Here is a 26,482-nt window from a genome sequence, read left to right as displayed (position 1 = left end):
TTGGCTATGAAACTTTGTGCATCGCCAGGTTCACTTAATGCGGCCCAATATTCTTAGGATCATGTAATAAAAGAGAAAGGAATGGCCATGTTAAGTTTTTGGGTTTTTTTAAGCTTTCACAAAAGCTGCAGATTGAGGAATACAAGCTTTGAACAAGTAGTACAAGTTCATTTTGCACCTCTTGAAAGGATACTGTTTTGCCTTGGAAATGAGAGGTAGAAATACAACGCAAGAGTGATGAAATTCTGCAACTACCTGCACTTCCTGGAAACAAACTGAATATTTGTGTTTGTTTGATCCAATAAGCTTTCTCAGTTGAATGAATAGGTCTCTGCTGTGGGTGTCCATTTTGTATTGCTTTTAAAATTCCACTTCTGTTGTTTTTAACTATATTTGACCATTTTCACTATATTTTTTTCATCACCTTGTGATATAGATGTAGAATGCAGTTAACAACAACAACCAGATAGCTTTCCTTTTATTGGTGCTCTTTGAATGGTCAATGATAACCGTGACAGCTGTGCAAGGACCACTCTGTGCTGAATGACCATGGCACAGATCATTCTAGCGGTGTAGCCTTTTGATTTCCTCTTTCATAATACAATAGGTAAAGGTAAAGGTACCCCTGCCCGTACGGGCCAGTCTTGTCAGACTCTAGGGTTGTGCGCTCATCTCACTCTAGAGGCCGGGAGCCGGCGCCGTCCGCAGACACTTCCGGGTCACGTGGCCAGTGTGACATCGCTGCTCTGGCGAGCCTGCACCAGCGCAGCACACGGAACACCGTTTACCTTCCCGCTATAAAGCGATACCTATTTATCTACTTGCACTTAGGGGTGCTTTCGAACTGCTAGGTGGGCAGGAGCTGGGACCGAAAGACGGGAGCTCACCCTGCCGCGGGGATTCGAACCGCCGACCATATGATCGGCAAGTCCTAGGCACTGTGGTTTTACCCACAGCGCCAATAGGGTCCCCACATTTAATCTTGAGTGTGGGAGCCCATTGCAAGAAGACTGTTCTGCTGTTGTTCTCAATCTGCCTGATCAGAGCTTTCCCATTCTCCTATATGGAAATATTAAGGCTGACAGACACTCATTCTATCACTCTCACATCATGGATTCCATTCAGATCTATCTGCAATGTAACCCATTCCTTTAAGGAAATCAGTCTGAATTAGCAAAAGGCATTCATTTATGTATGCAGGAACCAGTGCAATGAATGCTGATAATGAAGTATGGATGCATTTCTGGCAAGCTTTGACAGAATGTGGTCTGGGTAATGTTATTTATTGTTATCACTACAAAGGACAGATGTGACCCTCGGTCTCATGAAGTTCAAGGCAACAAACATGGTTCTCTTTGAAAAAAGGGGTATCTACACATAAGAACAGGAAATACAGTACACAGAAAGCTGCCAAAATCATACCACCATTCATATAATTTATTAACACATTTTAGCACACCCCGAAATGACATTGAAATAGGATAACAGACACATAAATTAAGGGTTGCGTTGAATATATTGGGTTTTGCTTGTTGAATCATCTGCAACGAATTCATTGTAGCCCTATATTTTCCTAATATAGTCCAGTGATTCACTATCACCATTTAAATTACCTTCTATGTCAAAGAGAAATGATTTTCCTATTTTAGACCTGATGGCTGCTTTTGAGTAGATCTCATTTTTATCCTTTTGCCCCTTCTTCTTTAGCCAGACATTGGCCAAATGCAAGGAATGAACCGATTCACACAGAACACGAACCTCCCTTGGTCCTCCTGCTGGCCACACAGCTTGCAGCTAAGCTACGGTGTGCCTTCCTAATTCAGGCTCATGGTACGTCTCCTCCAGACAAAGCATGAGCTGCAAACCCAAGAACAAACCTTGGTCACAGCTCATCCTTGCCTGGAGCAAGACAAACCATGTGGTAAAATGCTAAGCCTAACCATGGCTTAGCTCACAGCAACACAGCAGCAAGAACTTCAGGAAGAGCGAAGCAGCCACAATCTCCTTCCCAAGGAGTGTATGCATTCAGGCTATGTCTTCGTTCTCTTAGCATTACATGTCAACCAGCTCAATATCAGTTGCACTAAAGCCCAAAGGAAATCAATGGGACATGTTAGCCAAGGGTCAAACTAGATATGATGTTAACTGCATCCAAAGAGTTAATGTGCATCTTTTAAACAATTTAAATAGCTGCCATGTCTTGGATGGGTGGGTCATTGAGCTAGGTCAGAACCAGGATGCAAAGGGGGGGGGATGTTTCAATTCCACCCCAGGCCCACCACAGTTCTGACAAAAATCTTTAAATGGAAACTTCCATCCCAGGGAAGCACTGGGGATAATTTCTTCCAGGCCTGTGGTGTTGGTGAGTCCTAATTCTGTTCCCTCTGCAGCAGCTAATTAAATTTTTGAAGCACGCACTTTAATTTCTTTACACACAATTAAGATCTCTTTTCGCACCAAGGTTGTAAGCCTAAGCATGCTTACCTGGGAGTAAATCTGGACACCCTTTTGAGTAAACCATGGTTAGGGTTGTGCTGCATCTTCTCATCTGAGACAAGCTTGGCTAAACTTTTGTGCATTGGAGCCAGCCCAGAATATTACACACCTTGCAGTGGCAAGCATCTTCACAACCATAATCCTTTGCTTGGAAAACATTAACAACCCTGCAAAACACATTCTGTATCATAGTCCCTTCCTGAATATTCATAGCACTAGGAAGCTGATATATCTAAACGGCTGCAAGTTTATTTCCCATTTGTGCCTCCAAACCATGGACAGGTTGGCAAAGCATAGACTTCCAAGAAAGCTTATGTAATATAAATCTAGTGGTGTCTACACTTCCCATGATTCTCAGCAACAGGAAGAGGAGCAAGTTGGAAAGGAAGTGAGCAAAAAAGGGGGCTGAGGTGGAATGTGCAAAAAAATAAACTAAAGCTGTGTTGTTACCCTTCCTATTTTGTCTTCCTGGTCAGAAACAAGTTGTTAAAAAACTGTAACCAAGTGATCTTTATAATTTACATTGATAAAGATGAAAGGTTGCACAGACTTGTATCCAATGCAGCATTAAGCAACTGTCCCATCCCCACAAGGAGTTCCACTTGCATAATGGGACTTCCCCCTCTCTCCTCTCCCTGTGCACCCCCTAAATCTGATCTGGGATGTCCCTCAAATCTCCAGAGCAGATATGAGGAAGGTGGGAGGGGAAGTCTAATTACACAAATGGAAATCCTGGTGCTGATGGGGATGATGGCTACTTAGCATTGCATTGGATACAGGCCTCAGCCTCCAGTTCCCATCTACAGTTTCTTCTGTTGCCACAGCTTTTCGATTATTTCTCCTTGCGAGGGAAATATTGATACCCAGGGTGAAATTTTGCCTGCTCTTGTTGAAAGGTTTAAAAAGGGGGTGCAAGAACAACTAACAAGGGACAGTTGGCAGAGTCATCGGGTTGGCAGGACAAGTAGAGCGAGCCCCTCACAATAAGGCACACCTGAGAGGGACCTCCCTCACCATTTCAGTCATGCATCCAACTGCCTATTGCCTATGCAATCGTGTCATCTTCTCTCCCCCCCACCCCAGACAAAGAATATGGTTTATTTGTACACAATGATCATCGGTTCAGCTGAAAAAAAGAAAAGGCGATCAAAAGAGATGTCACTGGATTCCGCTGAAGTACATTTAATACAATATACCAAGCTCATTGACTTTCTTTACAGTATCTCCTTCTCAAGAAGACCCTGTGTGCTTCCTGAGCCCATCACATTCTCCTTGCAGGTTGGATCTTCAACGCTGTTCCTTGCGCAGCAGTGCCTTATTCATTATATGACTGTTTCATCTGCATCCAGTCATAAGTCATGGCTCTTTTTTCTTGAGTAATCAGAGCTCCTCCTGTTTAAAGAAATAAAAACCACAGAAATATATCAAGATGAATGTTCTTTAACTTATAATCATAGCGTACAGAAGAAGATTCCATGTCCCTTCGGGGAGTCCTGTGACATGTCAAGGATGGGCATGACAGGTCATAGGAGACTTTTAGGAACCGGCCCTTTGAAAGATGGAGGTCAAGTAGGATACAGACAGAATTTGGCTGGTTCAGAAAGCAAGGTGGGATCAACAGGAAGCCTTCTCAGAATTGTTCAAGAACAAGTGAAGTGATCTAAAGGTTAAATGGATAGGTGAGAGACCAGTGCTTAGGACACAGCTATCACTGCAGGTTCTGATCAGAAGTTCCCACTTGATGGATGTGTCCCTTCCTGATTGATTTCTGGGAGGCTGGGGACAATCACAACACAACACAACACAAGTGGGGGTTATTTGTCTAAGGTGATAATCAGTCAATAGGGGTTTTCTGAGTGATGACTGCAAGGGAAAAAGGGAGGAGGAAGGACAGAGGATAGAGCTGCGATGCTCCTGACTCACCCTGCCAAACATCAGCTCAGAAATTTTGCAGGCCTCTACTTATCAATGGTCTCAACCCCCACGCAAACGGGGAGTTGCCTGTGTGTGTGTGTGTGTGTGTGTGTGTGTGTATTCTGGTCTCTTTGTCACATTTTTATGTGACCAAGACACAGAACTTAGTTGAGGGGCTAGGACGCTGATGAGGTAGGATTCTGTAGGTGTCTTGGATAACAGTGGTTCCTAGGAATTTTTGTAAAACGAAAACAAGAAAGCAGACTACAGACTGAGACAAAGTTATGGAGAAAGGAAGCAAAATTGCTTAGAAACAATCTCCCCAAATCAGGCTTCAATCCAAAATATGTTGACTTAATTGAATTTGCAGATGTTTCCTAGGCCTCCTTCCCCCAGGACACACACACACACACAGAGAGAGAGAGAGAGAGACAGAGAGAGAGAGAGAGAGAGAGTTATTATTCAGAAGGACTTTCCAGTGGCTGGGGGCAGGGCAAAATCAGATTCAGAGAGGAGCTGGGAAACTTTCCTTCTGTGAATTTCAAGTTAATTTGCCTTAAGATCCCCACCTCTCATTGCTTCATAGCATGTCATTAATGGTCAATAGATTAAGCCTTAACCTATTCAATGTGTCTTATTAGAAACACTCTCCTTCCACAAACTTCCTTAAATGTATCTTTAGATGCAACCCAGGAATCCCAATTGTGTGTTTGCCCTGTAACGCTAATGAAAGCATTACCCTTTTCTGAGTAAAATGAGTGGGATTCTCCACCTCTATATTCAACATTATAATCAGAAATACAAAGAAATACGTAAGTAAAACCAAAGAACACATGAATAAAACATTCTGTGAAATATCAATAAATAATAAAATAGAGCTATGTGATCAATCTTATGAGCCACAGAAACCTTCTGAAATAGATGGGTCTTCAGGAGATGTTTAATACTTTCCATTAAACCTGTTTTTTCCTCCAACTGTACTCCAAGAATAGAAATACACCATTTTCTGGGTGGAATAAACATCCCAAGATGGGCATTTATTTAGGGAGAACAGTGGTCCTGGAAGCACCTCCTCTTTGCTAATTGCCCTCTTCCTATGCTAAGCTTGACAGTCACACATTTGGAAACATGGGCTTGCTTGTGGCAACATGGAGTTCAGCTTTCTGGAAAGTTCCCGTATGGAAAGATTTCTAGCTAGGTTGGCGAGAAGAAAGACTTCCTCCCACTGAAACTAAGTGCCAACACAGAGGTGTTGAAAATTATTCTTGTTCATCTAATAATAGCATGCAAAGAGTGCCCAACAATTGTGGGTAGAGCTCAAAAGACATTTAAGGCTGTGGTCCAAAACATGTTTGCAAGGGATGGAGTAAGTCCCACCAGACGCAGTGAAACTATCTTCTGAGCAAATGAGCACTGAGGACTTATCCACACTTCTTGTCTCACTGCTTTCCCCCAGGGAAAACTGCTCTTTGCTGCTCAGTCAGAGCAAACAGCAATTCAGGTTTCCCCCAGATTGCCAGTTGTTCTGCTCTATCACGAAAGAGCAGCTTTTCCCTTGGAAAGGAGATGGGCAAGGGGGACACCTCTTGGACAAGCCCTCACTTGCATTACAAGGCACTTAGGAACTGGAAGTACTTTTCTAGCTCTGTTTACTGACGTACGTAAAGCAACACTGTCACAACAGTGAAAGAAGACAAAGGCCAAATCCTGCCACTTTCTCCAGCGCTGGTTAAAAAACAAACCCAAGATTGAGCTGAGTCAATATAGAGGAGTATTTGCAGTTTCATGTGCAACAATAGTTTGCACACAGAATCCTTCCCCCCCCCCCCCATATGCAACAGAGGGGTATTTGTCCTCAAGGCTACCAAGTATTCTGTCATTCAAGCCTACCAATGGTCCTTTGAAGGTGGAATTCATTTCTCTCTGCTTACTTTTTTGAGGAAACAGAGGAGATGGCATGCATTCTCTGATAGAGAGTAAGTGTTTCACTGTCCAACGCCCAGCCAATTGGACGTACAGAGATTCAGGATTTAGCCCTAAGGGTAGAACTACATGCTACACAGAAAATGGGGCTTCCTTTTCTCTCCATAAACATCTGGTTTAACATGTGCTATGCCCACAAAGTCATTACAAAGTGCATTTCCTTCCATCAGCGGGTAAGTTTTGAGTGGGCTGGAAAAATGCACACTGCAATGATGTAGGGATATGGGTTAAGTTGAGTGAAATGATTGGGGGTGGGGACAAGAGTCAACCCAGGGATGGTGTGTTCAGAAGCAGCTCCATGTTCTTTGTAGTAGGGTGTAGTTTTGCCCTAAAGGACACAAACAAGCAGGCATATCAGCAGGGGGAAACCCCCATTACACACACACAGTATGTTCTTTGGTACCCCCATCAGTCTAAGCATCCTATTCTGGTGGGGAAGGGCAGGAGGTGATACACGACCAAGCACATTGAAGGGTGAAGATTTGCAACAGACGTCAGAATACGATGCACGCAGGGTTTGGCTTTCATTTTATTAGAAAACAGACAAGCTTAAGTTTTGAAATCAAAATGAAAATAGGCATCAGAAATGAAATTAACTAACCACGTGGTTTTATCCAAGGTCAAAACTAGTTTCAGAAGGAAGGAATAATAAATAATAAAGGTCAGTAAATGAAACAAGACAAAATGAACCAAAAAGTACTCTCTTTTTTAAGCGTTTTATGTTAAGAATGACTGACCATCAGTAAGAACCATGTGTTTGCCTGTTAGAAATTGAAATATGTTCTTATACAAAGCTTATCATTCCAGAAAGAACAAGCAGTGCAGTTAGGTAACTTTGCATTATTTTACTTACTACTGAAAATGTGGTATAAGCCAGCCCTGCTGCCTTGGGAGCCTTGGAAATTTGCCCCCAAGTCTTCCCCTGATGGCACCACTGGCTGGAACAGGATTCCTGGCCTACTCTAGATCTCTTACAACTCTATGCATGTTTACTCAGAAGCAAAGTCTCACGGAGGCTGCCAGCTTATGCAGGCTTGCTTATTTTCCAAGTAAAACCTGCATAGGGTTGGGCTGCAAGTTCAATGGGGCTAACTCCCAAGTAATGCATGCAAATGACTGCAATCTTTTACAAAGGACAGAAGCTGTCCCCTTGTGAAAGCCCTGGTCAGCGACCCAGCAGAATCAAACAGAGGAGGAGCCAAGGCTGTGACAGCCTCAGGAAGGCAGCAGCTGTAGGTTACAAGCAGAACATTCTGGATGTAGGCTAAGAAATTTAAAAAGAGGCCACTGCAAATCTGGAAGAACGGGCCTTTCCCAAAACTACATGGGCAGCGGGGGAATCCCTCAGCTGCAGTTCTTCTGCACACCAGGACTGTCCACATTTCCAAAAGAAATGATAGAAGGAGCTGCAATGTGGGCTGAAACAGATTCTTTTTCATACAACATAGGTTGTTTAGTTTACCTACTTTCCCCAAACTATCTCTGAAATAAACAGTTTGGCTTGTTTACCTAAAGAGCCAAAGCATGAACTCCGCAGGATAGTAGGCCCTGATAAATCCTACCTTTAGGACCCACAATGAATTTTGAAGCTCGATAGGAGTCATTTAGCATTTTTAAAAAGAAAACAACCACCGCGGTCTTCCCCCTTTCCTGCCAACAAGTGCCTCTGATAAAGCAACGGCTTCATCCATTTAATAAGCAAATCCTCAGCTCAGCGACTGCCTGCAGCAGATTTATTTCAAATCATTTGGCACGTCTCTTACCCTGAACAAATATGGAACACCATCTGTGGAGTGGAAAATCAAAAGCTATGCTTGCATGTGGTCTAAACAGCAATGTAAACAAATAGGTGGAGATACTTTGAAAAATGAACATGAAGAATTTCACCAGCATCCCCACTTACGTCTACATACTTTCCAGGTGATCTTCCCCCATGATGCTAAGTTTTAGGGTAGTCTCAAATAACCCAGTGGCAGGGTGGAGGGGTTTTTTTAATCTTCAATTTTATGGCATGGGTGGGAAACCTTCAGCCTATTGGGGCCTCTGTCTGGCACCCAGGACTCTCCCCAAGGCCATTCCCCACTTCCTGGCCCTGCTCCACACCTTCCTCGATTGCTTTCACCTGGTTGGAATGTTTTCCTGAACTGTGATAATGGTTCCTGCTTAACTAGAAGGAAATATGGAGGGGTGTGTGTGTAGAAACCTCTGGCTTTTGTACAGCTGGACTAGAGCCTACTGTGCGAGGGTAAGAGTCGCATCCATTGCTTCGCTCCTCTCTGCCTCGGACCCTACCTGCCACTCGCATACAGAGCCCGGATGGTTGCCCACAAGGAAATGTGGTCAATGCACTGGAAAAGGTCCCAGAACCCTAGTTTTATGGTGTACTTCTCCCTGGTATCACTACAGACGAAGGGTGGGCTAGAAACCCTTATTAATAATAAGCGCATCAATAGATCACTGCTGAGGCGCACACCCAGGACTTTGGTGACATCACAAAAGCACAAAGCAGGTGAGTGAATACAAAGGTGAGCCAAGCAAAAGGTCTGTTGATTTAAAGTCCTCTTCCTCACCAGGACACAGCGGGGACCCCGCTGTGGCATGCCTCATTGCCTGATCTTCTTCCATGTGGAGGAAGCGAGTGGGCAAATGGAAGGTGGTGGTCATCTGGCTACAGAGTGCTATAATAAGGCAAATTTTCTTGCTGAGTGGGATTGCAAATGAGTGGAATCATGGGAAGGTGGCTGATATCCATGGTAGCAAGCTGGCCGGTGTCTGGCGAGGGACCTAGCAGAAGCTGGCAGGTGTTGGTGGATGGAAGCCAGTGGAGTTCACATTCGGAAGCTGTTAGGTGCCGTAAGGCGGAAGCAGGCTGATGTTTGCAGATGTAAGCTTGGTTGAAGCTCATCTTCAGAAGTCCGTTGACAGAAGCCAGTGGTTATTTGTGAGTCAAAGCCAGAGTACTAATGTGAATGAGTGGAGCGTGAAAGATGAGTGCATGAGTCCGTTGGCATTCTTCATGAAGTCAGCTGGTGTGTGTGTGTGTGTGTGTGTGTGTGTGTGTGTGTGTGTGTGTGTTGAGGCAAATCATGCGTGTATGTGCTCGAAGGTGATGTGTGGAAGGAAAGTGGTGGATATTCATGAACAGATGAAACCTGTGGACGTTGGCAGGCTGAGTTTAGTGGCCGAAATTGCCAGGCAGAAGGCAGCAGGAGTGCCCGGGCGATGCTGCTGGATGGTAGCCATGCCACTCATTGTTCCCGGGATCCCCCACCCGCACCCCACTTTCTAGGGATGTCCAAAGCCAATGAGGTTTTCTGAAGACCACTCATGAAAGCAATGCAGAGAAACTGCATGTCTTAAGGAAACCAACTTGTATTTCTAAACAGACATCCTTCTAAATACATATTAGTGTTTGAAATATTTATTAACCACCCTTCATCAAAATATTCCAGAACAGTGCACAAAAGTATAAAATAAAATAAAACTAATGCAATAAAACAACAGTAAATAAATATATCAAAATGCCACAATGCGAAAGCAAATTCCTCTGCCCCCACACCCCCAAGAAACTCTACCTGGGCAAAACATAAAACAAAAATTATCTGAAAGCAACAACCCTGACATCACTCCTGCCATTGTTCATCATGTTCTGGTGCCTAGTATTACTTTCACTTGATAGCTTTCATGCCCCCAATAAGGGAGAGAGGGAGAGCACAATAACTTCCTTTCTTCAGAATTATGGCTGAGCGAGAGAGCACACAGGGCCAATTTTCCTACAAAGAAGCAGATGCTTTCAGCAAAGTCCTGCCAATAGGCCACCTGAGCAAACACCTGAACAGATCACACAGGCCTCATTCCCACTAACAGCAGAGGAGGGAGACATCCTGTTCCTTATCTACGCAACATGGACAGAGGGCTATGCAGAGAAGTTGGTATGTGCAGTCAGGCTTTTGAGACCACTCTGCTACTGAACAGATTGTCCCCCAAATGCAGGGTAGCACCAGAAATAGCCCAGCAGAGTACCAAGTTCTGCTGCCAAAAGGAAAAGAAAGAGAGAGAAAATGATATCCTAGTGCAGGGGTAAGCCAACGTCATAGCTTCAGATTTTTTGGACAACAACTCCCATCAGCCCTGAGCAGTATGGCCAATAATCAGGGATGGTGGGAGTTGTAGTCAGCAGCACTGGCTATCTATGCGCTACTGCAAGTGCGCATGTTTTTGTAGATGCCTAAAATGGCCCTCTGAATCACATCATATACAATGGGACTGTGGAACCTGTGCCCCTCCTGTTACTATTGGCCATGCTGCCTGGGGCTGATGAGAGTTGGAGTCTATTGCCATCTGGCGGACCAAAAGTTCCTCACCCCAGTTATACAATTCACCCTGTTGTCTATGTTTGTCTTTCCAATGATTTCAAATAATAGTAACATACCAAAGCTCTCAAGAGAGCACTGCTTCTTCAATACAGGATCAGCAAGGATTTTGGTCAAGATCCCAGTGTTCAAAGATGAATCTTTTGCAACAGTTAGCCTCAGTGGACCCTGCAATCCCAAATCCACTTATTATTCTATAAAAAGTCTTTGGGACTGACTCAAAGTAAATAATGTTGAGATTCTGCTCGTAGGCTGTGATCAGCAAAACTATTGTTTATTTGGGGTCCATCTGTCCTACGAAAGTCTTATGCTTTCTAAATGCATTGTCAAGCTAAACTTCAAGAAACAGTGAAAAATAAGCCTAGAAGACATCAAGCAGGCATGCACCTAATCATTTGGACAAAATGCTCCATGGATCATTCACCAGATTTTGCTGGTAATCTGAGGAGTGCAGGAAATAACAATGGGAGCCAATCAATGGCAGCATCCAATCACAAAGTAGAGCTTTAAAAACAACAGCTATGTGCCCACAACTATTAGGCCTGATGGCTAGTTTGTGGTTATGCTCTCCTGGGGAAAAAAGTATAAGCAGCTACCAAGTTTGGAGTAACACAGTTTTGTATAGCTACACACTAGAAGATCTTCAGACAGAGATCCTAAATTAAGATGCTCACTATCTTTAAAAAAACAACAACAACCCACCCTCTTCACATACAACTGTTTTAATACAAAGAATTTTGGTACTGGGGTATCCAAATACTACGATGATGCTAAGCACTCACACATGATCTTATTTAGTTGTTATTCTGTCTTTCTGATGCAACTGTAGTTGGGTAGAAAAGGGAACTCTAATTCTTAGCATTCTCTCCAGATTCTTGAGGGGAAAGCCACAACAAACTGGGATAACACTGAGAGAAATCTTCAACTAAAAAAGAATAATCTGCAATCAGACACAATCATTCTTATCTGTATTTGGTGTTACTTGCAAGAGAATGCTTACACAAAGAACCAGCAAATAAGTGTAATAAAAGGCAAAATGACCTTACAGAACAAACTCTGGCTTTTCAGCAAGCTTCAGGGTCTCGTGCATGCCTGCGGCCGATAGCTTACGGTTGATATTCCTATATCTGCATTGCAGCAGATTGCGATAGGTTGTCCTCAGGTCCCGATTGAAGAAGGCATATATAAAGGGGTTGATGAGAGAGTTTGCATAACCCAACCAGAGAAATGTCCTCTCGACCCACAGCGGGATACAACTGCAAGACGTCCCGCAGATAAAGGGTCTGGCGGTGGAAAGTATGAAAAACGGCAGCCAGCACACCGTAAAGGCCCCGACAACAATCCCCAGGGTGGTGGCAGCTTTCTGCTCCCTCTTGAAGATGGAGATGTTCTTCCGCTCGTGCTTAAGCAGCCGCGAAAAATTTGTGCACTCTTCCGATTCCTTGTGCAGTTTCGCGATGCCGTTCGCTGAAACGATCCCTTCGTTTTCTTCAGGGCGGGGGAAACCGGCGAACTTATGTTTGGCCGCACTCTTCTTGGCGGCTTTGAAGATCTGGTAGTACATGAAAAGCATCACGGACATGGGGATGTAAAACGCCACCGCCGTGGAATAAATGGTGTAACCAAAGTCTTGGCTGATGAGGCAAACTTTGTCGTCGTTGATATTCTGAGCCCAGCCAAAGAGGGGCGGCAAAGTAATTGAAGCCGACAGCAGCCACACGCTCAGGATCATTTTAGCCATACACTTCCCATTCTGCCTTACAGGATAGGTGAGGGGCCTGGTGATGCCAAGGTACCTAGAAAGCAGAGAGAAAGCAGAGTTAGTGTGCCTTTCGTTAGTTACAAAGTTTGCGGGCAAAACCACTGCTGTTGTAACTTGCAGTGGGGAGCCCCGCAGGCTAAACTGTAGCTAGTAATAAGAATTTGACCTGCAAACAAAAGATGAAACAAGGAGTTTGCATTTCATACCAGCATGGATCTTTAAAACACCCAATTTCTAGGGTAACTAGCAAGCAGGAGAGTAAAAGGTAATGCATGCACCAACCAGATTTTATTCTCTCTCTCTCTTGCATGAAACAATTCCAGTTTTTGGTTTCTTTTGCACAGCTTTTTAAGTGTGCTTTACAGCAACCCATCTTCAGGGGTTTGGCCTAATGGGAGTTGGGAGTTGCATGATGGGAAATACCAAAATAGGACTGCAATTGTCCGGTACTGTATACAGCTCCATACTGGTTGGCCTTTAGGTCAAAGGATCGAGAGAAAGGCTTCCACAATGTAAAAACAGGCTGAACGCTGTAGCAAGTGCGAGCATACATAAATGCTGTCTTTTCCCATTTCTACTCAGAGGCTGATTGTCTTCATGGTCAGAGCCAAACTAGACATTCAATGGGTAGGTATTTTTTTTAAAAAAAATGCAGATAGCATGCACTGGGAAGGATGATAATTACCAGGTTCAGAGCAAACATGAGCGCAGGGTGGGAAAATATAGACCTTTCCTTCCCTTCCTTTGTCCCGAGGATAATCCTCCTTTGAAACTGGTTTTGCCTTGGGGGGGAGGATCTGCATTGGCACCTATAACTATTATTTTAGGCTCTACAGAGAGAGACTCTTGAGAGTCCCATGGACTGCAAGAAGATCAAACCTATCCATTCTTAAGGAAATCAGCCCTGAGTGCTCACTGGAAGGACAGATTGTGAAGCTGAGGCTCCAATACTTTGGCCACCTCATGAGAAGAGAAGACTCCCTGAAAAAGACCCTGATGTTGGGAAAGATGGAGGGCACAAGGAGAAGGGGATGACAGAGGACAAGATGGCTGGACAGTGTTCTCGAAGCTACCAGCATGAGTTTGACCAAACTGCAGGAGGCAGTGGAAGACAGGAGTGCCTGGCGTGCTCTGGTCCATGGGGTCACGAAGAGTCAGACATGACTAAACGACTAAACAACAACACAGAGAGGGCTTCAGGATAGTGGTGGCCAGTAGTAGCCATTGGGACTGGTAAGGTGCTGGGAGGGAGGCCAAGAGAAGGTGGAGCCAGAGTGACTGACAGGCAACATTTGTTCCCATCCTTCTTCCTGCTAAGATAGACAAGGACAAAGCTGAGATGAAGGACAGCCAAGTGCCACCCCTTAGAAAAGTTGAAAGTAAGAAGGTAGGCAAGTGGGGGCTGGCTGAGGCTGGTGGGGCAATGCCAGATTCTCCCTGATGGATCAGTCTCCACTGGTTCTGATTCAGCAACAAAGATTGGGTCCGGTTTTCATTCCATGTTTGGTTTGAGTTCATTCTCCCTAATACTTCTGTGGGCTCCCCCCCCCCCAACATTTCAAACCTTGCCTTTAAAAATTTGCATGTGGGTGGAGCGGGGGTTGGGGTGTGATTCTTCAAAGCAGAATAAAGCAACAGCTTCAATGAAAATGCTAGTCTTTGGTATTTATAAATGTTCTAAATGCGGCAAAATCAATTTCAAAGAGAGTTAAATGTTTTCGTTCTGCTTAAATGAATAAAGGCATTTCGCAGCATTATTGAGTCACGCTTCTTACGGGGACTATTTTGGAACGCACAGATTTCTTCCACGGTTTGATTAGCTTACAATGACTTGAAACAAAGGAGCATTCTGTGGTCATTTCACTGCATGAAAGGGGCGCTTGCTTTAATTCTCATATCAATGGTTTCTATGTTAAATAAAATGCGTCCAAGTGTTTTTAGATTCCATCCCACCCACAGCATTAAAAAGAAGCTTTACAAGATGGAAGAATTCATGAAGCTAACACCATTTATAATGCTACTCAGCATTGGGTGGGTAACCTGGCGTCTTCCATCTACAACTACAAATCCCATAATCTCTGGCTGTTGTTCATGTTGGCTGGCGCTGATGGGAGTTGGAGTCCAACAGTATCTGAAAAGCCACAGGTAAGCCCTTCCCTGCTGTTAAGGAACAGGCAGCTTTTGGAATAGGGTAAGAATAAAACAAATGCTTATGTTTCACCTGCAGTTCCACACGTTTCTTGACAGTTTTGCCAAGACAGACTGATGGGACAGTTCAACAGTTTGGAATTATGTTCAGAGGGAAAGCAGCACCCATCTGTCCCTGCAAAAACAAGCAAGAATCTTGTGGCACTTTATAAGCTAAGCCAATATGATGCCATCTAGATGTTTTTTGGGTTCCGATCCCAGCCAGTGGTCAGGATTGATGGAAATTGGGAGTCCAACAGCATTAGAAAATCACCAGGCGCCAGGCACATTATGCGCCTGGCTGAGCCTAGGGATTGCCGATCGGAAGGTCGGCGGTTCGAATCCCCGCAATGGGGAGAGCTCCTGTTGTTCGGTCCCAGCTCCCGCCAACCTAGCAGTTTGAAAGCACGTCAAGTGCAAGATAAATAGGTACCGCTCTGGCAGGAAGGTAAACAGTGTTTCCATGCGCTGCTCTGGTTTTGCCAGAAGTGGCTTAGTCATGCTGCAGACAAACGTTGGCTCCCTCGGCCAGTGAAGCGAGATGAGCGCCACAACCCCAGAGTCGCTCGTGACTGGACTTAACTGTCAGGGGTCCTTTAGCTTTATCAATCACTTGACGCCAAGTGAAGATTCCCAGGGACCAGAATGGCACCCAATGTCTCCACCATCTGGAGGTGCATGCCTGGGAATCTTGGGATCTTGGGATCTTGACTGTTTTCACACACTAGCAGCACATTAGATACATTAGAAATTGGCTTGGGGTAGTAAAATGTCCACCAATCCTTTATTTTTTAAGGTTTAGGAAGGTTAATGAACATCTAGCCATTTCCTAACAGAGTTTTATTTTTTTAATATAAGTGGCCAAGGGTTAAAAACAGTCCCATTTAAGGTCAATCATATGTATATTATATATTTCTGAAGTGCCCACTAATGAAAGTTAATGCATTCAGGTATTTTTGAGAAATCGCACAAGCAACAGAGCGACGTGATTAAAATGCATTAGATTGAGAAAGACATGTCAGTGCAAAACTATATTGGTTCTACAAAATATGCTATTTGAAATTAAAATACATTAATCTACATAAAAACACATCAAACTAGTCCCACTAATACTTTTATTTCAGCTGCAAGATAAAAACAGCATCAATCTTGTATGCCTCAAACCATTCGCCTCAATATATACATTCGATTAAGCTTGAAAATTAAGATTCTTCTTTGTTGTTGTTGTTGTTGTTTAGTCGTTTAGTCGTGTCCGACTCTTCGTGACCCCATGGACCAGAGCACGCCAGGCACTCCTGTCTTCCACTGCCTCCCACAGTGTTAAAGATTCTTCTTTAACACAAAGCAAATAATTCAGTTACCTACTCTGCAGGAAGTGTGCAGAATGGCTGAACAGAAATGTATACATGTATCAGTAGGCATAAGGAAGAATTTTGATTTTTGTTTGCTTTTTAATAAGAATCTACCTCATTTGCAGTTATTGAACCAATATGTGAACTGAAACACCTTTATCCTTTGAAAGTCACACTTCTCCAAATTTTGCAATGCAGTTTTCCTACCGTACAGAAAGTACAGAAAATGCATATATTAGAGGGAAATGTGCAAAAAAAATGCATATATTGGTGGAAATAATATAGGAAAATGCATTATATATATTGGAGAAAATTGCTTGCAAAAATACATTATGTTAATCAAAATTGCATACAAAGATATGTGTATTGGGAGAAATTTGCACTGAAACACTGTTGAATTTTCATTAGGGGTAGGGGCTTGGTGGTTGGACCACAGATTGTTGCAGAAATGTAGAACACTGTGTTTAAGACTGGAAAATGACAAGTTAAGAGAACTAAAATTGGCAGATTTGTACACCCCTATATACCAGCCCCTGTGCAGAAAATCACTGAGAGAGGATCTGCAACTTGACACATTTTCTCCCCTCCTAAAGAATCATGGGAACTGTAGTTTACCCCTCACAGAGTTGCAATACAGTCGTACCTTGGAAGTCGAACAGAATCCGTTCCAGAAGTCTGTTCAACTTCCAAAACATTCAGAAACCAAGTGCACCTTCTGATTGGCTGCAGGAAGCTCCTGCAGCCAATCGGAAGCCGCAGAAGCCCCATCGGACATTTGACTTCCAAAAATATTTTGCAGATCGGAACAGTCACTTCCAGGTCTGCGGTGTTCGGGAGACAAAACGCTCAAGAACTAAGCTGTTCGAAAACCAAGGTACAACTGTATATATTGATTTACAGTATTTACTTCATGAGCTTGAGAGGCACCTTTTTTCTTCTTTTCTTTACCAAAGCCAGACTACTGCCCATACCATCACAAACATTACAGTGGTACCTTGGGTTAAGAACTTAATTCATTCTGGAGGTCCGTTCTTAACCTGAAACTGTTCTTAACCTGAAGCACCACTTTAGCTAATGGGGCCTCCTGCTGCCGCCGTGCCACTGCTGCACGATTTCTGTTCTCATCCTGAAGCAAAGTTCTTAACCCAAGGTACTATTTCTGGGTTAGTGGAGTCTGTAACCTGAAGCGTCTGTAACCTGAGGTACCACTGTATGTTCTATGGGATGGTGTGCTTCCTGGACTCAGGACAGTGCAGAGTCAGTGCAAGCATGACTACCTTCCATTTCAACATGGAAATGTAGAGTGAGGCATACCAGAATTTGTCACCACTGCCTAGTTCTGAAGTCCAACCAGTGGAGAGAGACTCTTTGTTTAGGCAGCTGATAAAACCTGGACTGGAATACCTCCAGATTGTGATGCAATAAAACCCAAACGCTGTATCAAAGCAGGCCTTGCAAACATTACACATAGGGGAGCTTTTCTTCTCTAAATCTCAGTTTTAGCTTCAACTCCATCATCAGTTTTTTTCCCTTTCCTAATTTTAATATGATCCGCGTTGATGTCTTTTTGTACTTCCTGTGTTCTTTTCTTTGTCCCTGTGATTGTCTTGAATTCTTTTTTAATGAGTCCCCTATCTTGCAAATGGCTTTTTAAAAGCCTTGTGTGTGTGTACATATATTTACTCCATTTATCTGTCATCCACACGCTTCTCATTTGGCTCCCCTACTGCTCATGGCTTTCTATTTTCCTTTTACCTCTCTGTATGTTTCCTTGGCTATTCATTTTCCTCATTTCCGTCTTCAGAAATAAGCGTTTCATCCCTTTCGAGATCCTTCTTCATTCCGCTTTCATTCAAAAGTCGTTTATAATCTGGCAGCGGAGGTGCTTTCACAGCAGGATTTCTCCTTTGCCCTTTCTTTCCTCAGATGCCGAGTTTTGAAACCATTTACTTCTAACTCCCAATACGTCTGCTGCAAATAATTGCTGTGCCTCCTTTCCTTATCCTTTTTCTGTTTTCTGCACTAGTGAGCTTTTCCAACCCCTCTCTTATTCATGCAGGTGCTTATTGGTTTTTCACCATTTTTCTTGGAATATATATTTGTATCTATGTTTATCATGAAATGGAATAAAAAATTTTTTTAAAACCCTCTCATAATAGACACGTCTTCATCTTTGCCCATAGATTCCCCTGCTCTGGTCTACTTATTTCTCTGTTATTCTTACATACTGTATTTTTTGCTCTATAAGACTCACTTTTTCCCTCCTAAAAAGTAAGGGGAAATGTGTGTGCGTCTTATGGAGCGAATACAGGCTGCGCCAGAAGCCAGAACAGCAAGAGCGATCACTACTTTCGCTGCGCAGCTATCCCTCTTGCTGTTCTGGCTTCTGGGATTCAAAATATTTTTTTTCTTGTTTTCCTCCTCCCAAAACTAGGTGCGTCTTATAGAGCGAAAAATACGGTAGGCGCATGAGAAGCTGAAAACGCTTCTCTATGCAAACCAGGAAGTGACTTCTCCAGGTGACTCTTCTTATCTCTGCAGCTGCAATCTTCTGGGTGATACAGACACTATTAGGCAGTTGAAGGTGCATGTGTACTCCGTCCCACCCTTCCTCCACGCAGCCCCGGGCACAGGCAACCCATGTTACGCCACTGGCATTGTCCATACTGACTGACCGGGTTTCTGACAGGGTTCTTTCTCTGTGTGTCCTGCCTGGAGATGCCAGGGATTGAATCTGGAGCCTTCACCATCCAAAGCTGAGCTAGGGCCCTTCCCTTTCAAAGCACAAAATTCTCCACCTGCTTTCCAGGCATTTCTTGCTCACCCTTCAACACAGGTGATACAGAATGGCTTCCCTTAAGTGACAAGAGAGAGGCGATCCAACTGTGGGTTCTGCCTTGTGACATTCATCAGGAGAAAGCGAGTGGATTGTAGCCCAAGTCAAACAAGATGCAGTTGCCAAGAGTAACATCCAACACTACAAGCACACACTCCTCGAGTCCTGAGCTGTTTGAACAGCTGCCTTTGTTTAGTAGATTGTTTCAGTGCAGTATGGTTCATTGTGAAATATATGCACACAAACAATGGCATAGACAGCACACACACACACACATACACAGAGGATTATGACTGCAGTGGTGACATGACAGACATGTGTTTCGCCAGGAAAATAATGAAGAGGCTACTGGCCAGCTTGGATCAGGTTCCCCAGCAGCACTGCAGTTAGCATGCCTTGTGTTCAATGAATATTCCTGGCCCCAAAAGCAGTAAGTGAAGTATATAAACAGTGTGATGCACCAACTTAGATCTCTGGGACCTGCCGTCATTTTGTCGCTCTGTCTCCCTACTATCTTAAGCACTAGCCGCACCATCTGTTAAATGCAGCTGGCCAGGACGAACTCTGCTCCACCAGGTAAAGCAGACAGTGGGGAAAACTAGGGCTCAGTTGAGGCAGAAGCATTTCCCGACCCCTTTGTGAAGCAGAACATGTCAATGACGACACAGAGGCCATTTGCCTTCACACTCATGGGGCAAAGGAGGCAGGTGGAAACCATAGAAAGGAGGGACAAACCCTTTTCTCCCAGAAATGAAAGCTGGGTTTCGAAATCTCTCTCTCTCTTGCGCACGCACGCACACACACTGTCTCATAGTCCAAGGGTGGGGAACCTCTGGCCCCCCAGCCACTGGGAAAGGCTTTCAAAGCACTGCTCTAGACAGTGCTTTGAAAGGGGCTTCTGTTGACCCCTGCAGGCAGAGATAAAGGCCACCGGACATAATGTCAGGTGATTGACAGGTGGGGTGGGGAAGATAATGATACTGGGCCTACGGACCAGTTCCAGGTTCCCCCACCCCCCGACCCTCGCTTTGTTGGTAGTAACGCATTTAATATCCAACAATACTTCCTCCTTTCCTCAATATATTTAAGTTTCTGAAAGGTTAGGGGGGAGGAAATATGCTAAGACTTTTAAAAAGAAAACTCCTTAGAATGCAGATGATGTAGGAGATGATGAATGCAGCCTTCTCAGCCTACTTCATAGCTTGGATGATAAAGCTGTAACAATATTTATCTTTGGAGAAGTGGAGTCATTTTCAGCGCGCTGTTTTATCCATTACTTGCCTTTGTTCTTCCCTGAGCAAACACAGAAAATATAAAGTCTTGAACTATGCCTGTAATTCGAGAGCCATCCATAGAAGCACAATCAACACTGTGGAAGGCCGCAAATCACTCAGGACATGAAATAAGTGAATAAAGCAGGGAGGAGAAACTTTCCCCAATGGACAATCTTCCGGGGGGGGGGGGGCAATGTTATGTCTATGACCTGAACTTTGTATAACAGGCTACATTCCAGAGGCACCTACAACACCCACACCTCAAACCCCACCATTGTCTAACCAGACCAAAAGCACTTCGAGGAGACATTCAAGCTGGGCCAAACGCACTCAAGGAGGTTGTGGAACAGGGCTAGTGAGGGCTATTTATCGGCTTTCTTCATTCATACGGTGATCATGATGAGATAGACTAGGTAGAGTTGCCATATTTGAAAAGGTGAAAATCCAGACACAAAAGTTGCTGCAAAATTTGCCAAAATCTACACTTCCAACATGGGTTGCCATACATCCGGATTTTCACAGGCATTGAACGATTTCTACCCAGACACTGTTTCTGACGGCCAAATCCTGGCTATGTCCAGGAAATTCCAGACGTACGGCAACCCTAAAGTAGGGGCTTTGTTTGGAATTAGCGCATGGTCATTCTTGGTTCTCAGCAGTTTGCCTCTCTGACAGTTATGTTGTATTTGTTTAAAAATAATCTTTATTAATTACAGTGGTACCTCGGGTTACATATGCTTCAGGTTACAGATCCCGCTAACCCAAAAATAGTGCTTCAGGTTAAGAACTTTGCTTCAGGATGAGAACAGAAATTGTGCTCCGGCGGCACGGCAGCAGCAGGAGGCCCCATTAGCTAAAGTGGTGCTTCAGGTTAAGAACAGTTTCAGGTTAAGAATGGACGAATTAAGTACTTAACCCGAGGTACCACTGTAATCATATTTACTTCTTTATTGCATTCATACCCACCTCTTTCTCCAAGAAGCTCAAGGTGGAATACATGGTTCTCCCTCTCCTAATTTATTTCCACAACAACCCTGCGAGGTAGGTTAGGCTGAGAGGCAGTGACTGGCCCAAGGTCACCCAGTGAGCTTCATGGCTGGGTGGGGATTTGAACCTTTTCTGCTGTTTGCTGTAAGTCACAATGATGCCTTCTGGCATAAGGAAATGATATAAACAAACAAACACTATAGAAAGGGCTTTTTTATAGAAAAAGGGGTGTCGGGACTTTGCAGGGAGTGCCCACCCAACGTTGTTGAGCTTTCTTTAGGGGGGCGGGACTTCTCTTCTTCGCCGGCTCACCCTGCCCACTGCCCGCATTGCACAGCCCTGAGTGGGGACAGCACCACAACACTACGGGGCTGCCACAACGCACAAAATAGGTGCTGGAACACAGTTCTGGTGAGTTCCAGGTTTTCTCTGACTATAGAAGCCTGGAGATCTGTCTTGCTCCCACCCTTGGTATAAAGGGTGTGGGAATAATTGCGTGGCCCATCTTTACAATAAAACGGTGTGCCTTCTTTCTATTATATCACAGATAGAAGCTCAATTCTTTTATCACTCAACGAAGCTGGCACAAAACTAACAGGATCGGTCATTCTGCCCCTGTATTGATTCCTTCCAAATATTACCAAAATGGCACAGGAAGCAGACATACTAATTAGGCCTTAGTGGACAGTTGTACCTGCTCAGATACAAGGAAACTGCCTTACCATTGATTCATCAAGTCAGACCATTGATTCATCAAGCTCAGTACTGTCTACACGGACTGACAGTTTCAGGCATGGACTCTCAGCCCTACCTGGAGATGCCAGGGACTTTCTGAGTCCTGCGAAAATGAAGGGTGCTTCAGAGTCCATAACTTAAGGGCCAATGATACCATAGAGTATTGGTATTTAGATGTGAGAAACCCAGCTGCAAATCCACTTTGATCCCCGTAACTCACAATGAAAGTCACACAGCCAGCATAATATACAAATTATATGTTGGCATCAATCATCCTCCAAGTGGAAAAGCCCAGCTGTTAAGAGTTGAGATTTTTCTGCTTTTACTAGAGATGTCAGCCAGAGGCATTCCACTGCCAAATCAAGACCAGAGGACATTTTAAGAGAGGCTCACAGATATATGCCATAGCTCGGGGGTCACCAATGTGGTGCCTGCTGATGCCCCCAAGCACACCTTAGCCACCAACAAAACTACTCAGTGACTACAGCTGAAAGTAACCAATAGCCACATTTGAAAACCCAGCTAGAAACCAGGCCAGAACATATTAATTGTGCTAAAACATATCAAAAGCTAAAATTAAGTCAAAGACTCATTTGGAATGCAGTCAGAGTCACCATTTGAAATTTGGAAAGAGCTTTTACGTTCATTAGCAAAAGAGGAATAGAGAAAGACGGTAATATTTTGGGATGGAATGTCTTCCCATTGTTATACATGCTGCTTAAAAGCATAATATTTTTCTAAGTGCCAATTATTGCTGTATGTTCCCATTAAAAGGCAATAAAAACACAAGAAAGCACTAAGTTAATGATACAGGAGTGCTTCGTTCCACCATGGGGAGGAAGGGAAAGGAACCCAGAAATATAACCCCAGCATCGAACAATGGTGCCATTTTCCAAATATACATAGCACAGAAAACAATACGAATGAGTGAACTTGAGACAAAACTATGCAGAAACTCCCCTACTGGAGTTAGACTGTGCTGAAGCAACAAAATACAGGATCACAGTAACACATTAGTGTACATGCAGGAATTAAAAAATAAAACAGGTGTGGAGAATCTTTGAATCTTTGAATCTCTAGGTGTTACCTAGAGCTACAACTTCCATCAAAGTCCCAACAAGCATGGCCAATGGCAGGAGAATTATGGGAGATGAAGTCCAGCAACATCTGGAGGGCCAAAGGTCTTCCACATCTAGAGGCCCACTTTGTCTAACAGGGTGCCGTCCCAGAGCCCAAACTACAGGGGCCACTTTTGGAGGGATGTAGGGAGATGCTACTGTAAGCAGGGAGCAAAGAAGTGGACAGTGTTAGAAACTCAGGTATATAATCTAATCGCTAAATGGCACCTTAAACCTGGGTTACAGGTGGCGCTGTGGCCTAAACCACTGAGCCGCTTAGGCTTGCCGATCAGAAGGTCCGCAGTTTGAATCCACACAACAGGGTGAGCTCCCGTTGCTCTTTCCCAGCTCCTGCCAACCTAGTAGTTCAAAAACACACCAGTGCAGGTAGATAAATAGGTACCGCTGCGGCGGGAAGGTAAACGGTGTTTCCCTGCTCTCTGGTACTCGTCATGGTGTCCCATTGTGCCAGAAGCGGTTTAGTCCTGCTGGCCACATGACCCGGAAAGCTGTCTGTGGACAAACGCCGGCTCCCTCAGCCTGAAAAGTGAGATGAGTACCACATCCCATAGTCGCCTTTGACTGGACTTAACCGTCCAGGGGTCCTTTACCTTTACCTTTGGTTGTCTTTACCTTTACCTTTCCCAGTCGCCAATCTAGCATCTAGAAATCTCCATGTGGTTGCAACTGGACCCGCACTAGTTGCAAAACGCACCTGGCGCCTGGCTAATTTCTAACACAGGGCCTTTGGAGACTGCCTCGGAACCTTATGTCTTAAGTGCCATAATTGAATGAACTGAGGTGGGTAGAGAAAAAGAAGGAATAAAAATTAAGCTACCAACTTTAGATCAAAGCCATCAGTACTAAAAAAAAAAAAAAGCTATTAAAGTCACAGGTAGTTTCTTTGGGTTGGGCCTGGCAACCCAGTAAATTGTTGAACCTTTAACTCTTGACCATTTTTCTCTTTTAAACAACAATACTTCAACACACATCTATTTGTTTTTGTTTCCTGATGAATAATATCCCCCAGACCGGTGGAATGATACATCTCCATAATCTTACAGGATGTTTCTCCCATGCTAGAAATAATTTATTACTTTTAAAACAACCCACTGACATGTTTAATTTAAAAATATTTAATTGCTGACTGGAAATAGAGGCACAACTAGTCTCTCATCTGTACTATAACTTGGCTTTCTGTACTCCTACACAAATGTTAAAACTGTTTTGTTACCCTTCTTCTCAGTGTAAAGAACAGTGAAAGAAAATGGGGCTGGGGAAAATCATTCCCTGTTAAATCACCTAAAGATTTTCTAGAATCGATCTTCACAGTTACAGCCTGGAGTTGATAAACTGAGTTTTTGGATACTTTCATAAAGAAGCCGGCTAAGGGGTATCTCAGGAGAGGGGCGTGCTGTTGTTTTTCCGTTCAGCATAGCACTAAGGAATATAGCAGCCAGGTCTTTTGAAACAAAATAAAATCAGAGTAAGAGAAATGCTAATGGCCTGGGGGTCAAATTAGACAGGGCATAAAATGCATCATGCGGGCTTTTAAAAATGCAGACTGCAAAACTGGGAGAAGGCTGATAGTTACTGAAATATCATTAATTACGTTTCTACACCAGTCATTGCAATTCACTTTTTTTTAATACAGCGATACCTTGGTTTGCAACCGCTTTGGATTACAACCACGTCAAACCCGGAAGTGCATGTCCCCTTTTTTTGGATTACAACCCATTTTTTTGATTATAACCAATTTTGGGGGGGAGGCCCCACTGGTGAAAGTGCGCCTTGGGTTACAACCTGTTTTGGTTTACAACCAGATCTCTGGAACGGATTATGGTTGTAAACCAAGGTGCCACTGTGTATATATATATAAATATGCACATCAAATGCAAAGGTGAATGTAGTCTATGGTCTAGTTAGGTGCCAGATTGCCTGTGCAACTTATGAGGGATTTTGGAAAGGAAAAAATTCCTTTATTTTGAATGGGCAGCAGAGCTAAGACTGCCCTTGGGGGGGGGAGACACACCCAAGGCTGCTGGGCTTTTATTGCGGCCAATGTTTCGTAGCCTGACCACAAAGGAGAACAACAAAAGTGGCAGGAATTAGGCAGACTCCCAAGGGAGGTGTGGGGCCATTCCAAGAAACACCCTTAGTTAAGCTTGGCCTTGTGAAATGGCAAGTTCTGAGGAACTTTTAGGCTGCTTTAAAATACCCATGGACCACCGTGACCGCGGGTGACTTGAGCTGTGCCTTTCAACTGGTGCAAGTATCCCAAGTCCCACATCGGTGGTGAAAGGGTGTGGTGTAGTCAGGGTCAAAGCTCTTGCAAAAGGTTTACAAAGAGCCATTATAAGTCTTGCTGAAAATGCCATTCTAAAAACTGTAACAGCATCCCCATTGTGGAAGCTGTAGTGTGTTATAAAGCCATTGCTGAGAGAAGTTAGGAGACCCCTTTTCCCTCTTCCAGAGCTACAATTCCCAGAGTTCCCTGTGGTGATTAAACCACTGTAGCTCTGGGAGGGGAACAGGAGCCTCCTAACAACTCTAAGCACCCTTAGCAAACTACAGCTCCCAGGATTCTTTGGGGGAAGCCATGACTGTTTAAAATGGCATTGTAGTGCTTTTAATGTCCTCTGTGAATGTGGCCAAAACGTGTGTGGATAAGAGTGTAATGGAGAGGAAGCTGTCAAGTCTCAGGCCTTTTGAGTGAGCCCAACCTTTGGATCGGAAGGAGGCCTGTATTATGAACTCTGTGAAGAAAAGCTGCAGCAGTATCTAGTGGTGAGGTGTTTTTAATGTTGGTTGAACCTTGTGCTACAGAGGCCTGACGGGCTCAACCAGAAGTCAAGCACTGATAGCTGTGCTCTCATTATCCAGCCACTATTCTGTACTTGGCTCTGGTTGGTGGACCTCGGGATTCTAGGAAACATCAAAACAGATCTCACAAGCCTGAAGGCTCCCTTCACTGTACCCAATAGACAAAAATGAAGCAGCACAGCAATTCCATTTTAAAAAGGACCCCTGACCATTAGGTCCAGTCGTGACTGACTCTAGGGTTGCGCGCTCATCTCGCTCCATAGGCCGAGGGAGCCGGCGTTTGTCTGCAGACAATGTGGCTAGCATGACTAAGCCGCTTCTGGCAAACCAGAGCAACACACGGAAATACTGTTTACCTTCCCGCCAGAGCGGTACCTATTTATCTACTTGCACTTTGACATGCTTTTACCATTGATAAAAAGAAAGAAAATTCTTGTACGTAGTAGGATAACCAGACCCTCCAAGGATCATTCCACACAAACTATGCTATGGTTTGCCATTTAAGCAAAGAATGTACTGGAACAAAGTATGCAGGACTAAAATGGCACAGACAGTCCCAGGAAACTCAAATGAGCTCTGGATAAAAGCTTCCCTTGGCCTCCTAAAAAACAACAACAACAACATCCACCATATTCCACTTCA

The 26,482-nt window shown here is 44.0% G+C and overlaps 1 protein-coding gene across 1 annotated transcript in view; it reads right to left on the bottom strand.

Moving 5' to 3' along the window:
• Positions 1 to 605: 605 nt before the first annotated feature.
• The window catches only part of HTR7 (5-hydroxytryptamine receptor 7), a 42,567-nt gene continuing 16,690 nt past the window's right edge, over positions 606 to 26,482 (bottom strand). The window contains exons 2-3 of the mRNA XM_028728543.2: positions 11,813 to 12,562; positions 606 to 3,888 (exon numbers count right to left, since the gene is read on the bottom strand). Of these exons, the coding sequence (XP_028584376.2) occupies positions 3,846 to 3,888; positions 11,813 to 12,562 (793 nt within the window). The 3' untranslated portion in view covers positions 606 to 3,845. The remainder of the gene's footprint in view (positions 3,889 to 11,812; positions 12,563 to 26,482) is intronic.

This window comes from Podarcis muralis, chromosome 6 (assembly GCF_964188315.1).
Source record: "Podarcis muralis chromosome 6, rPodMur119.hap1.1, whole genome shotgun sequence".
In the NCBI taxonomy this organism is placed as follows: domain Eukaryota; kingdom Metazoa; phylum Chordata; class Lepidosauria; order Squamata; family Lacertidae; genus Podarcis; species Podarcis muralis.
This window is presented reverse-complemented; position numbering and strand designations above follow the sequence as displayed.